At 40.5% G+C, this 14,969-nt stretch overlaps 1 protein-coding gene across 2 annotated transcripts in view; it reads left to right on the forward strand.

The window, feature by feature from the left end:
- Scfd2 (sec1 family domain containing 2) overlaps positions 1-14,969 on the forward strand; it is a 247,815-nt gene that overhangs the window by 45,957 nt on the left and 186,889 nt on the right. For both annotated transcript variants that reach the window (XR_008722761.1, XM_055629303.1), the window contains exon 4: positions 1,821-1,996. Coding sequence is in view for 1 of the 2 variants with exons in the window: in XM_055629303.1 (XP_055485278.1) it covers positions 1,821-1,996 (176 nt within the window). In the remaining variant the exon portion in view is untranslated. The remainder of the gene's footprint in view (positions 1-1,820; positions 1,997-14,969) is intronic.

Genomic DNA, 14,969 nt, shown 5'->3' on the forward strand with positions numbered 1-14,969 from the left:
TAGATAGATAGATAGATAGATAGATAGATAGATAGATAGACAGATAGACAGACATTAGGATGAGTCTGTACCTTGTTGAAGAACCAGAGAAAATCATGAGGTATAGTCATTTCTTGTTCTTTTTCTTAGATGCTTACCATCATACATTGATAAAAAGGAACTTTAGTATTTCTTAATCTTTTCACAAAATTATTTTTAATATTAATTTTATTTTTATATTAATTACAGTTTATTCATGTTGTATCCCAGCTGTAGCTCCTTCCCTCATCCCCTACCAATCCCACCCTCCCTCCCTCATCTCCTCCCATGCTCTTCACCAAAGTCCACTGCTAGGGGTCCTCCTTCCCTTCCATCTGACCCTAGCCTATCAGGTCTCATCAGGACTGGCTGCATTGTCTTCCTTTGCCTAGTAAGGCTGCTCTCCCCTCAGGGGGAGGTGATCAAAGAGCCAGCCACTGAGTTCATGTCAGAGACAGTCCCTGTTCCCCTTACTAGGGTACTCACTTGGATACTGAGCTGCCATGGGCTACATCTGTGCAGGGGTTTAGTTTATCTCCGTGCATAGTCCTGGGTTGGAGTATCAGTCTCAGAAAAGGCCCTTGTGCCCAGATTTTTTGGTTCTGTTGCTCTTCTTTTGGAGCTCCTGTCCCCTCCAGGTCTTTCTATCTCCCGCTTCTTTTAGAAGGTTCCCTGCACTCTGTCCAAAGTTTGGCTATGAGTCTCAGCATCTGCTTTGACACCCTGGTGGGTAGAGTCTTTCAGAGACCCTCTGTGGTAGGCTCCTGTCCTGTTCCCTGTTTTCTCCCTCTTCCGATGTCTATCCCATTTGCCTTTCTGAGTGAGGATTGATCATCTTATCCAGGGTCCTCCTTCTTGCTTAGTTTCTTTAGGTGTACAGATTTTAGTATGTTTATTCCATATTATATGTCTAGTATTCACTTAGAAGTGAGTGTATACCATGTGTTTCTTTCTGCTTCCGGGATACCTCACTCAGGATGACCTTTCTAGATGCCACCATTTGCCACGAAATTATTTTTAAAAAGCAGACATGATTGAAGATTTTAAGTTTCTAATGCCCAGGTCTGTTTTATGAGTATCACAATCTTCTTGTTAGGTAGTATCTGCTGGCTAACACTGGCAGATAGCTCTCTCTGGGTGCCTTTGGTGAGGCTAACAGATGAGTATGGGCTTAGTTTGCTGCCTCCTGTTGTTGCCCTGAGAGTCAGAAGAGGTTTTTTTATTTTTATTTTTAAGCACCTGCAGGTGCTGAGTCAACGCAGGTGGTTTTGTTAACAATTAAAATAACTGTGAGTATAACAATAAGCAGTTGAAATTCAGAGAATTTTGTTCCGTGTAATATACAGCCTTGAACCTCATGAATACAGTTATGAAGTTCTTGATACCAGTGGTGAAAGTTTTAGCCATAATCCTAACATGCTTTTTTATACATGTACACACAATTAAAAAGCTTTCTATGTACCTCTTTGATTCTTGTATCATATGTCATGCATAGATACTCTATGTTGAGATCAACAAATATTTGAAAACTTTCCAGGATACTAGGGAATTGTCAAATGAGTTCTACTCTCAATATGTCTTTGGCCAGTTGGCTGAATTCTTTTTTCTTTTCCTTGCAAACGCAGCAAATATGATCATCTTTGCTGTTGTCCTTGCCTTGCTGGAAGAATCATAATAGTTTCAAAAAATTGATTAGCTCTGGAATTCTGTGCACCTTTAAGACAGTAGCTTTGTTCATAGGCTCCTTGTCATTTTTCCGTAATGTGAAGAGGGTACATTGATACCTTTTTATGTTTCTCCAGGAAGAGTCACTCCAGGGCAGCTCATGTCCTATATTCAGCTGTTCAAGAACAACCTTAGAGCTCTTACAAATCACTGTGGGCTCCTACAGCTTGGGATGGCCACAGCTCAAACTCTGAAGCACCCTCAGACTGCCAAGTGGGATAACTTTCTGGCATTTGAAAGGCTCCTTCTCCAGGTATGTTGCTATGTGAACTTGGTAATATGTTACTAATTGGAGTTTTGACATTCAGAAAAATACTTTGATATCTGTTATCATTTGAGCAATCATATTGCTCACGTGCAGTTGTGGTTTGAATGTGAATGTTCCTAGTAGGGTTAGATGTTTAAATACTAGGTCCTTGGTTGGTGGCATTGTTTGGATAGGTTTACGAAACTGGGCTTTGGTGGAAGTGTGTCAATGTGAACAGGCTTTGAGGTGTCAAAGCCACACTCAATTCCCTGTTTGCTTTCTCTACTTCATGCTTGTGCTTTAAGATGTGAGCGGTCAGCTGCTGCCACCCTTCCCCATTGTGGTAGTGATGGACTCTTACTCCTATAGCCCAAATAAAGCCTACCTTCTGTATGTTGCCCTGTGGTCATGGTGTTTTATCACAGCAATAGGAAAAGAAATAAGCATATGCCCTGCATAAGAGCCTCTAAATGCCACCCAGTTAAAGTTCAGCCAGAACATTTTCACATTTCATAAAAAATTAACATTGTTATCTTTGACTTCTAAATTATAAGAAATTTTTTTTTGGTCATCTTGCTAACTTCTGGAAACCTTTCATTTTTATGACTTTTGGATCTTTGTAGATCTCCATAGTCTTTAATTTTTGCAAGTTTTCCTGAAAGAAACTCCAGGTTCCTAAATTCTTTTGGCACTATCCAGTCTTTAATCTTTAAACAACGTAGACCATATTCCTTACAGTAATGATTAACAACAAATGAAGGGAGGTAAATTCTATTTTGTAGTGTTTAGTGTGAGGTCTGTTTGTTGGGGAAGAACTTTCTGTGATTTATGAAATATCTTCATAGGAAACTTTTAAAAATGTGTATTTTTATGTTATAAAATATAAATTATAAAGCATTTGTACATTAGAAGTATATTATATAATAATTTAGATTATATGGTTTATATTGTATAATCAGTCTATGTTATATAATATAAACTTATATAACATGACAAATATGTATGCACTTTCCATTCAGGTACAATATAATTTACCATTTTTCCATAATTACTCTTAGACCTTTTAATTAAAGAAATAGAAGTAAATAAATGAAGCATCTTTAATAGAGATTTTCCCTTATCCTTTTCTTTTTTCCCGTAGAGGTACTTCTTGCTCTATTTCTTGTTTTTTTTATTTTCTCTAAATGTTTATTTTCTATATAAATAGTACAGCACAGTTATTATAGGTTTTAATTTTTGCATAAGTTATATTATATTGCAAATATCCTTTAATAATTGATTTTGCCTCTCAATTTCCTACTTTCAAGACAACCCAAAGTGATATATATAGTTTGTTCATGTATTCCATGCCATGAGTATACAAACAAAGTGTGTAACCACAGAGGTGTAGATCTGGGCTGTTCCACTGAAGAGGTGTATGTAGAAGCAGGTGTAAGGGCCCTCTACCCTGTCTTCAGAAGCCAATGGAGGAACTGTTTCCTCAGGGCATGTATTTTGTCCAAGAACTACTCACAGTGTGGAGTTTACTAAGTATCAAGTTGCAGTAGGTGATATTTCTGCAAAGGATGACTGCTTCTCAGCATGGTGTCCAACATTTCAGTATTATCCAAATTACCCATATCTTAGAGCAGTCTGTCACTGCCTTTTGTATAAATTTTGTATGATTGTAGTTAATAAGCCTGAGAAGCTCATATATATTGGCTATTCATCTTTTCTCTTGTTTGAATTGCTGGGTGTGGTTATTTTTCCTCCACTTTTATTTATTGAGTAACATTTTTTAAAACAAATTCTAAGGTGAAATCTCAGGGTTATTTTGATTTTGCATTTCCCTGATGACTAAGGACACTGAGCATTTCCTTAAGTGTTTCTCTGCCATTTGATATTCCCCATTGAGAATTCTCTGTTTAGCTCTGTACCCCATTTTTTAATTGGATTACTTGATTTATTGCTTTTTAACTTCTTGAGTTCTTTATATATTCTGGATATTAGCCCTCTGTCATATAGGGGTGGTGAAGATCCTTTCCCAGTCTGTTGGGTATCATTTTGATCTGATGACAATATCTTTTGCTTTTTAGAAGCTTTTCAGTTTTATGAGGTCCTATTTATTGATTGTTGATCTTAGAGCCTGTGCTGTTGGTGTTCTGTTCAGGAAGTTGTCTCCTGTGCCAATGAGTTCCAGGCTCTTCCCCACTTTTTCTTCTAACAGGTTTAGTGTGTCTGATTTTATATTGAGGTCTTTGATCCACTTGACTTTAGTTTTGTACAGGGTGATAAGTATGGATATATTTGCATTTTTAACTTTTTGAGTTATATAGGATAAACATACTAAAATCTGTACACCTAAAGAGACTAGAAGGAGGACCCTGGGTAAGATGACAAATCCTCACTCAGAAAGGCAAACAGGACAGACATCGGAAGAGGGAGAAAACAGGGAACAGGACAGGAATCTACCTCAGAGGGCCTCTGAAAGACTACCCACCAGGGTATCAAAGCAGATGCTGAGGCTTATAGCCAAACTTTGGGCAGAGTGCAGGGAATCTTATGAAAGAAGGGGAATCTTATGAAAGAGATAGAAAGACCTGGAGGGGACAGGAGCTCCACAAGGAGAGCAACAGAACCAAAAAATCTGGGCCCAGGGGTCCTTCAGAGACCAATGCTCCAACCTAGGACCACACATGGAGAGGACCTAGACACCCTGCTCAGATATAGCCCATAGGCAGCTCCATCTCCAAGTGGGTACTCTAGTAAGGGGAGCAAGGACTGTCTTTGACATGGACTCTAGTTGCTGGCTCTTTGATCACCTCCCTCAGGGGGTGAGGGTGCAGCCTTGCCATACCACAGAGGAAGAGGGTGCAGCCAGTCCTGATGAGGCCTGACAGGCTAGGGTCAGTAGGAGAAGAGGAGGACCTCCCCTATCAGTGGACTAGGGGAGGGGCAAAAGGGGAGGAAAGGTGGGACTTGGAGGAGATGAGGGAGGAGCCTACAGCCAGGATACAAAGTGATTAAATTGTAAGAAATAATAAATAAATAAAAATTTAAAAAAGAAAATATCAACTCTTAGTTATCTCATTTGTAATGAACTATTTGAATTCTACATTGTTTATTAGATGTGGTGGTATCAGAGTGGCCCTTCAATAAAAAGTGAGCAAAATGACAGAAGAATAAAACTGAACTTATCAAAGATTTACTGTGATTCTAGGTGCATATTGCTCTGGCTGGTCTGTCTCCTTGGGGTTTTAGCCTATACAAACCTATAAACTAGCCATCATAATTGCTCTTTGTTTATGAACATTTATTTTATATGGCACACACTCACCCATTAGTGTAACAAGTCAAAATATATACTCAGTATCCTTTTACAGGTTTGGTTAGAAAGTGGAGCATTTGAGTTTATTTTGAGAACAAGGGCAACATTTAGCTTTATCCCAAGGGTTTGTGAAATCTCAGCCAGAGCTGAGGGTTGATTACTTCTTTGAGATCTAATTTCCATCACTGCCCACCCGGCCTCCATCACTGCACATCACACTGCTGGCCTGGCTTGCATCTTTGCAACCTCACACTGCCCACTGGGCCTCTTTCACAGCATCTGCACTCTGCTCATTGGGCCTCCATCACTGCAACTTCAGGTGATTTCATGGCCTAAGTCATAGAAAAACAGCTCCCATCTTGGAAAAGTGGCACATGGCACCCACTCGCCTCACTGATAGAATTTGGAGTCTGCTGCAAAGACTGCAACTCAGGCTTTGGAATACAAATATACCGAATCAGGCTTTTAATTAAGAGCTTATTCAAGATTAACCCTTGGGGAAATCTCATGTTTATCCAGCAAAAATTATATTAAAAATAGGAGATGAAAGGTCTTCCTAATTCCTTCTCTTCTATCCCCAGGGGCCACAGCGGTACTTTATGTGTTGAGCATATGTATAGTAATTGTCAAATAATTCTGTTTACAAGCAGCACAGGCTGAACCCAGACACACAGAGACTTGTGATGCTAATCATGGATGTGATCACAAAGCAACTTTTTTTTCTTAAAGAATTATATTATTTTAAATTAATTTTTTTTCAGTTTACAACTATGGCATTGATTTTCTAAAAAATTACTGTACTGTTTTATCTTCGATGTGTGGGTATTTTGCCTACATTTTCTTCATGGAGTCAAGAAGAGGGTGTTGGATCCCCTGGAGCTGAAGTTTACTCATGGTTGTGTGCCACTGAGAGGGTGCTAGAAATCTGACTAGGTCATATGAAAGAGCGCCCAGTGCTCTCAAGTGCTAAGCCACACCTCCAGCACCTGTGCTGGTTATTTTAAAAATGTGTTAAAATTAGTTTTAACTGATATATAAAACACCAAAAATTGTGCATATGCATAGATGTTTTATGTGTACACCATGTAGTATTCAAGTCAGATTGAACATAGCTCTGATACTTTTTAAATTAATTTATTTTTTATTAATTATAGTTTTTTCACTTTCTATCCCAGCTGCAGTCCCCCTCCCTCATTCACTCCCAATTCCACCCTCCCACTCTCATCTCCTCCCATGCCCCTCTCCACCTCCACTGATAGGGGAGGTCCTCCTCCCCTTCCCACTGAGCCAGCCACTGAGTTCATGTCAGAGATAGTCCCTGTTCGCCTTACTAGGGAACCCACTTGGACACTGAGCTGCCATGGCCTACATCTGTGCAGGGTTCTAGGTTACCTCCATGCATGGTCCTGGGTTGGAGTCTCAGTCTCAGAAAAGACCCTTGTGTCCAAATTTTTTGGTTCTGTTGCTCTCCTTGTGGAGCTCCTATGCCCTCCAGGTCTTTCTATCTATCTCCCCCTTATTTTATAAGATTCCCTGTACTATACCCAAAGTTTGGCTATGAGTCTCAGCATCTGCTTTGATACCCTGCTGGGTACATAGTTTTCATGGTAAAAACTTAGCATGTCCTTCAGCAGGTTGTTTGAAATATGTGCTCCCCTGCTGTTACTTAGAACTGCTATGCTGTGCAGCAGTAGCTACTAGGACGACAGTGTTAGTCTCTTAAATCAAAACCTAGATTTACTTCCCTTGGCTTTAGGGATGTGGAATTTTTCATTTTTATAATATGGCAAGAAAATTTAGATAAGAAGGTGAAACAGAATTATGAATGCAGCTCTTTCTTTGTGTTGTTTTAGGACTGAATGAAGCATAGGTACACATTACGAAGTTCAGTGCCAGGCATATGGCGAGTGATCAATAAACAGGAATCATCATTTGTTTTTTTTTTTTTTTCAGATTAGAAACATGTTTAAAATGTCAACTTATTTTATGCAAGTAACGCCTTTAATATATTCTCCCCTGTACTTTTTCTAAATTAAAATTTATTGAAGAAAAATGAGTGCCACTTGAAAAAAAGGTTGTATTTTAAAAGTTACTGTTTGACAATACTCAGCAGTATTTTCCCTTAAGTCTTCAGTATATAGCTGATGTTTTTATGCTAATTGTCACCGGAAAAAAAGCTTTTATTGGGTGTAATATAATTTACGGTGGTTATAAAATGCTAGCAAGCAATGGAGTTGAGGAAGCAGCTGTGTTTATACTTCCTATAGCACACATTTTGTAAATATATATATGTATGTATGTATTATCCTTTCTTTGCTGTTGCTTTATATAAAACCACCCAACTTTGGAAAATAGGTTTTAAATGAAAATCTAAATGAATTATAAATCAATTCAAGGTAATACATGTATAATATTGCTTTAGTTTAAATTGTATCTGTCTTTGCAATCAATAAAAAATAAGCACACGATTTTTAAAGCTGTTAAGTAGTTTTTTAAGGGTAAAGTTTGGTTTCTTAATCTATTAAATTTTAGATTACCCTTTTCTAAAACAAACTACATTTGGTAAACTAAATAGCAGTATATCTGCTAGTCCTGTAACACTGGTGGCTTTACCTTCTGAATTCCCTGATGCTTGTGTTAGCTTTCAAACCACATGGCTTGGCTCGGAAATATAATGGTCATTATTGCACTGTTCCTGATTGGCCATCGCCCTGGGAGGTCCTGTTTTATTATGCCTTGTTTTCAGCCATTTATAATAATTAAGATTGAGGTTTTCTGGGAAGAAGTTCCGACCAGGCTGCTTTTCTTTGGCCAAAGGCCATAATAGCGGAGTCTTTATGTCCCACAGTTTTGTTGCCCTTTGCAAGCCACGGATGATAACATTTGAATAAAGACTGAGCAAAGAAGGAGAAAACAATGATCCCTTAACTCAGGCCTTGGTGCTGTTCCAGAGAAGGATTTTTTTTCCCCCGAGGACAGTTGTAGAGTGTGCTTTTCACAAAATACACTGAGAAATAATCCCAAGACTGGAGAGATGGCTCGGCAGGTTAGAGAGCCTGGCTGTTCTTCCAGGGTACCAGATTTGAGTCCCAGTGCCCACGTGGCAGTTCACTATTGTCTGTCTCTCCAGTCTCAGGCTATTGGTGCCCTCTTCTGGCCCCTAGGGCCATTGCACACATGTGGTGTGAAGGCATACATGCAGGCTGAATATCCACCCTCATAAAAATAACACATAAATAAAACGTGAAAAAATAAAGAAAACAATCCCAGAGAGAGACATCAGAGAAGAGCAGATCTCTGTGGGCTTTCCTTAGCACACCCTTGGCCTTGCTCTCACCATCCCCATGGTGTCCTTCTAACAGTGATACTTGACTTCATGGGTAAATTTGGGGTGACCCGCTGGGTTTGGCCCACCTGTTTTCTTCTTGGAAGGGTCCTTCCCCCAAGCAGTGCTTCCTGTTCCTCTCCAAGATGAGGATCTGCCCCGCTGCTGCCTCCTCTCCTCTCTTGGAGCCAGCTGTCCGTGTGCAGCTGCTGAAGCTGCCTTGTCCTTCATCGCTGGCCTGCCCTGGTCCAGGCTTGCCTGTGACTGAGGACAGGTCACAGGAAGGCTGCCTGAGTCCCTGTACCATAGTTCCGAGAGCACTAGGCCTAGGGCTTTGGCCTCCCACCACCTAGGCTGTTGTTTTTTTCTCTATATTTATGCAGTATATTCATGCTATATAAGATTTATTTATCCAAGCTGCTGGTGTTTAAGGTTCTTCCAAAGTCCTGAAGAGCATTAGGAATTACAGAGGTCTAGGAAGCTTAACATAAAAGATCATCAGGTGCTCACATGATACCACTCTTAACTGACACTCTTAATTGTGAACTTTTTTTTTGTTGTTGTTGTTGTTTTCAGTTAAGAACACCTGGTTTGGTGGTGGTGGGGACACTGTCTTACTTACAAATAGGAGAATCAATAAACCTTAAAATTGACTAGTGTGAAAAAGTTGTCTTTTTCTCCATCACCTTCTCACCTCTCCAGAGAAGCACTTGACTTTGCCAAAAGATATGGCATTTCCAAATCATAGAAGAAAAAACTAACCTGGAAAGCTGTTTTCAAAATAATTGTTTCATTCCACGAAATTGCCGTTTCTTGAGGACATGAGGTCTGCAGACAGGGAAGCTGTGAAACAAGAAAGCCACCGGGTTCCTTGACTGCGCAGACTCTACCGTGCAATGGGCATCAGATAGCAGTGTTATCAGCACTGTGGCAGTATCTCTAGGGACAGGCCTGAACACAGCCTAGCTCATGTCTCAGTGCTCTGTTACTATTCCCTTGTAATAAAAATAAGCCCAAATTTCAAGCAACCAGATTTATTTATCTATTTACTTACTTATTGATTAATTTATTTAATGTACATTGGTGTTTTTCATGTCTGTGTGAGAACGTCAGATTCCTGAACTGGATTTACAAACAGTTGTGAGTTGCTGTGTGGGTGCTGGGAGTTGAATTCTGGAAGAGCAGCCAGAGCTCTTAACTGCTGAGCCAGCTCTCTCCAGCCCCCAATAAAACCAGTTTTAAATAAATTTCATGAACTATTGATTTGAACTAATTATAGCTTGAGAATAGGTTATGAGTTTGACCATGATCTTACTGCTAGTGCATTTGTTAATAAAATCTTAGTTTTATTAACAGCTTAATATGGGAGCTAAGTTGCAAACCACACTGTCTGATACTAAAACCCCCTTTTAACCACGTAGTCCTAGAGCATTTGTACTGGGGTAAGGTACCAGAAGGAGTGTTGATTAGTTTTTCTCACACTTGTTTTTAGGTATGAGGATAGGAGTTGTAAGAATATGATAGTCTAGACAACCTTAGATAATATGCTGTTTATAGTCATCAGTAACTTTCTCTTTGACTAGCAGTATCACTAAAATCCAGTGTTTCCAATTAATTTTTCTTTGATACTTGATATCAAAGTATCAAAGTGTGTGTGTATGTGTGTGTGTGTGTGTGTGTGTGTTATGCTTGTGTGTGCATGTGGAGGCTAGCTGTCCACACTGAGTGTTTTCTTCTATCAATTTCGCACCTTATTTTTGGGAACTGTCTCTCCCTGAACCCAGAGCTCACCATTTTGGCCAGACTGTCTGTTCAGTGAGGCTGCTGGCATCTACCTGTCTCCCATCTACCAGTTCTGGGCTACACACCTGTGCTACCACACCTGGCTTCTGTGCCACCACATCTGGCTTCTGAGCCACCACACCTGGCTTCTGAGCCATCACACCTGGCTTCTGAGCCACCACATCTGGCTTCTGTGCCACTGCACCTGGCTTCTGAGCCACCACACCTGGCTTCTGAGCCACCACACCTGGCTTCTGAGCCACTGCACCTGGCTTCTGTGCCACCGCACCTGGCTTCTGAGCCATCGCACCTGGCTTTTACATGGCTCTGGGACCTGATTCAAGTCCTTGTGCTTACACAGTGGAGTTTTATCCATGAGTAAATGGAGTGTTGCCCATTACTGTACTTGCACGCATGAGCTTTACTTATGGGGCTGTCTGTCTCTTCCACCTCCCTAAACTTAGACTTTTGACTTAGTTTTTAATCCTTAGCAAGTCTTTGATTGGACCGTATGAGCCCCAACACATTTGACTACGAGGATATCAATTTCACCTGCTTTTTACATTCTATTTTATTTTAATGCATGTCTTTTCTAGCATAGTAACTAAAGCAGCATTATCTTGACTATTGAAGGGAGAAAGAGAGAGAAAAGTATGAAATATGAAACAATGTTCCAGACCTTCTTGTGCATTTGTTGAGTGTGGAGGCATTGTCAAGTTAGAAGGGGGTGAATCTGTGCCAAGCACCTGATTAGAAAGGAACTCAGAATGTAGGTCGTGTAAACTATTGCTCTTAAACCAGGCTCATCTCGAAAGTGATGACATCATGTGTTATTCCAGCTGGAAACCAGAGTCAGTAATCAGGCAAAGTAAACTCCGATGGACAATTTTGTTTCTTAGTGTGTTAGGGGGCTACCAAAAGTGCATGAAGTGCAGGCTTTCTGCAGTAGTTGAAGGTGCAGGCATGTGGGTGGGTCTTCATTTGGTGAAAACCTAGAGTAGCAGTCAGTCCGGCTTCCTTGACCAAAAGGAAAAAAATAGCGCTGTGTGTCTCACTACATCGACTCCTCTGTCCTCAACCTCTGCTCCTAATCTACCATGCTGGCTATACCAGTGATGGATAAGATTATTCTTTTCATTTTTTTAACTCTATAATTTTTTTTAGGAGTGCTATGAATCGAACTCAATGCCTTTTACATGCTAGCCAAGGACTTTACCACTGGGCCACACTCCTAGCCCTCACATTTAGATGTCTAAGGAATAAGAGAAATAACACTGTGTAATGAAGTTTCTTTTGAAATTATTTTCCCCTGGAGAAACTATCTTGTTCATGTCTATTTGTAGGACATCTTAGATACAACTTAAAGACATGGTTTTCTTTCGTAAAATACTGTTTATTCTTTGACCATATACATTCATGTCATCATCCTCCAATCGTTCTGGTGCCCCTTATCCCATCTCCCTTTAAGAGGCATGATTTCTTGTTGTAGTTAATAATTCATTGAGTTCCGTCACTGCTGCCCATATGCACCCGGTGTGTGACCATCCAGTGCTGCATGATCTACCTCCTGGCAGCTGCATCTTCAAAGGATAGCTCCCCCTCGAGAAGCACTCATCAACTGCAAGGAGATCCTGCAACTGGGGGTGGAGCCTCAGGGACTTCTCCCCAGCTGTGCTTGACTTTTGATGGCCTTGATCTTGTGCAAGTAACCACAGCTGCTGTGAGTTGAGTACGACAGCCTGCCATGCCCAGAAGTGAGCAGGGCACAGCCCTCCTCCTAACTCTTGGCTCTTACATTCTTTCTAACCCCTCTTCCAAGACGATCCCTGAGCTCTGGATGGTAGAAAGTTGAAGGTCCACAGCTACACTCTCAGTTATTTACACTTGGTGCCGTGATCAGTATGAGTCCCTGCATTAACTATTGCCCAAAAGAAGCTTTATTGACCAAAGTTAAGAGGAGAAAAAAAAATCATGAGTATAAATATAAATATTTAGAATACAATCTGACATGACCATTTAGGAAAACAACAATAGCAGATCGGTCCTAAGGCCTATGATCTCCCTTGCCACCTCCTTGACTTTTTGTGACATTTATAGTACCAGATAATCCCTTCTGTGGAGCAGGCCTCGTATCTAATCAGATATCAAATCTAATGAGTTGGTTACTCCACAGCTGCCATGCCACCATTGTACCACTGAGCACATCTTACCAGCAGGTTAGTGTTGTGGCTTTCCAGGGTCAGCATGGGTAAGGATGTTAATAACTTTTTTTTTTCTTCAGCAGCCTGCATCACCTTCCAGCATTATGTAAATAACCAGCAGGGAGAAGGTTTCTGGTTAATTTGAGATTGATTTCTGGGTCTTACATCCAAAGTAAGTGGTGTCCTTAGCTATAGGATCTTATCATCTGCTCTGGCTGGTTTTGTGTTAACTTGACACAAGCTAGAACCATCAGAGAGAAAGGAGCCCCAGTTGAGGAAATGCCTCCATGAGATCCAGCTGTAAGGCATTTTCTCATTAGTGACCAATGGGGGAGGGCCCAGCCCTTTTTGGGTGGTGCCATCCCTGGACTGGTGGTCCTGGTTTTTATGAGAAAGTAGTCTGAGAAAGCCGGTAAGTGCTGCTTACTAGCTTGCTTCAGTAAGCTAATAAGCAGTACACCTCTTTGGCTTCTGCGTCAGCTCCTGCCTCCAGGATCCTGCCCTGCTTTAGTTCCTGTCCTGACTTCCTTTGTTGATGTACACCAATGTGGAAGAGTAAGCTAAATAAACCCTTTCATTACCAACTTGCTTTTTAGTCATGGTTTTTTTTTGTTGTTGTTGTTGCAATAATAAAAATCCTCACTAAGACACCATCTAATTATGATGGGCAGCCAAGAGTTATGACAATAGCCTGTGCTATTTAAACTGCTTCTGGGGCCTCCTTGGCCAATGACTCACAGTAACTAGCATTGATATTTTCATTTAGTAACTCGTTCCTTCGGGAATCAGCATTGTTTACCCATTTAGGGAACTTATTCCCTAACTCCTTTTTCAAAATGGAGATATAAACACACACACACACACACACATACACACACACACATATACACACCTACCTTACCAACTGGTTTTGGCCAACTTATCTGCTATCTTCTTCTCAATTGCTGTATCCCCACTTAAACTCTTAACCTTATATAACTCTCCCTTTCCTTTCATATCCCCTGTATTCTACTTTTCCCACTTACGGAGATTTTCCTTGGGTTGGAGGATCATGGCTTCCATGTAGCCTTTTCACACAGACTTTATTTTGGCTAATCTTTAGCCAGGACCTCATTTCCCTATTTCCCACCCCATCTGTGCTTGAACTCTTCTGCACCCAGTCTTCTCCCTTTCTATTTTGACTTATCTGTATTTTGCTAGTATGTGCTAGCAATTTTTATTCTTGTCTTGAGAACTTTTCTTTAAGGTTTATGTGTTCTTTGTGTATTTTAGATACTTATCCCCTGTCTAATGTGCAGCTGGTAAAGATTTTCTCCCATTTTGTGGGCTGCCTTGTCATTTTATTGATAGTTTCCTTTGCTGTGTAAATGTTTTGGACTTCATGAGATCCCACTGAATTGTTGGCCTTTCTTCTTGTGTTGTGGGGATCTTCAAAAGTCCACACCTTGAAATCGAAGCATACTCTCTACTTTATCCCAGTAGCTTGAGGCTATCTGACTCATGTTGAAGTCCTTGATCCATTTGCAGTTGAGTTTTATACATGATGAATGATGAGGGTCGAGTTTCATTTTTCTCCATGTTGAAATCAAGGTTGCCCAGCACCTTTTCCTTAAAGGTGCTGGCTTTTCTTCAGTGTATATTTTTTGTGTCTTTGTCAAACATTAGGGAGCTGTATTTTCTTTTTAATTTATTATCATCTGGGTGCTCTATTTTATTGAACTGTGTATTTGTATTCATGCCAGTACTATGCTGTTTATAATACTATGGCTCCATGGTATAGTTTGAAATAAGGTAGGGTGCTTCACCTCACAGCTGTTGTTGTCTTCTTCTCCACCTCCTTCTTCTCTGCATGTACCACCATGCCCACTATACTTTAAAAAAAATTAGTTTTGTTTCATGTATAAAGATGAGTATTGTATCTGGATGCCTGGTGCCCATGGAGGCTATAAGAAGAGGGTGTCATATCTCCTGGAAGTCCAGGTATAGATGGTTCTCAGTAGCTCACAGCAGTACCAATCAAAATTTCAGGTACATTCTTCACAGACATAGAAAAATATTCTCAGATTTTATATGGTGACAAAAACAAACAAGCCAACAAACCTCAAAACCAGCAAACAAGGATAACCAGTACACTCTTGAGCACAAAGGATGCTGTGGACATAAATTTTTTAGATTTATTTTTATTTACATATATGTGTGTGTCTGTGTGCATGTGTCCACATGTGTACATGTATCTGTGGAGGTCAGAAGAGGGTGTGATATCCCCAGGAGCTGGAGTTACAGACAGCTATGAACCACCTGACCCAGATGCTGGGAACCAATCTCAGGTCCTCTGGGAAAGCAGCAAGCACTCACAGACACTGG

The sequence above is a fragment of the Psammomys obesus genome, unplaced genomic scaffold (genome assembly GCF_907164565.1).
Source record: "Psammomys obesus unplaced genomic scaffold, mPsaObe1.curated_primary_1811, whole genome shotgun sequence".
NCBI lineage: Eukaryota > Metazoa > Chordata > Mammalia > Rodentia > Muridae > Psammomys > Psammomys obesus.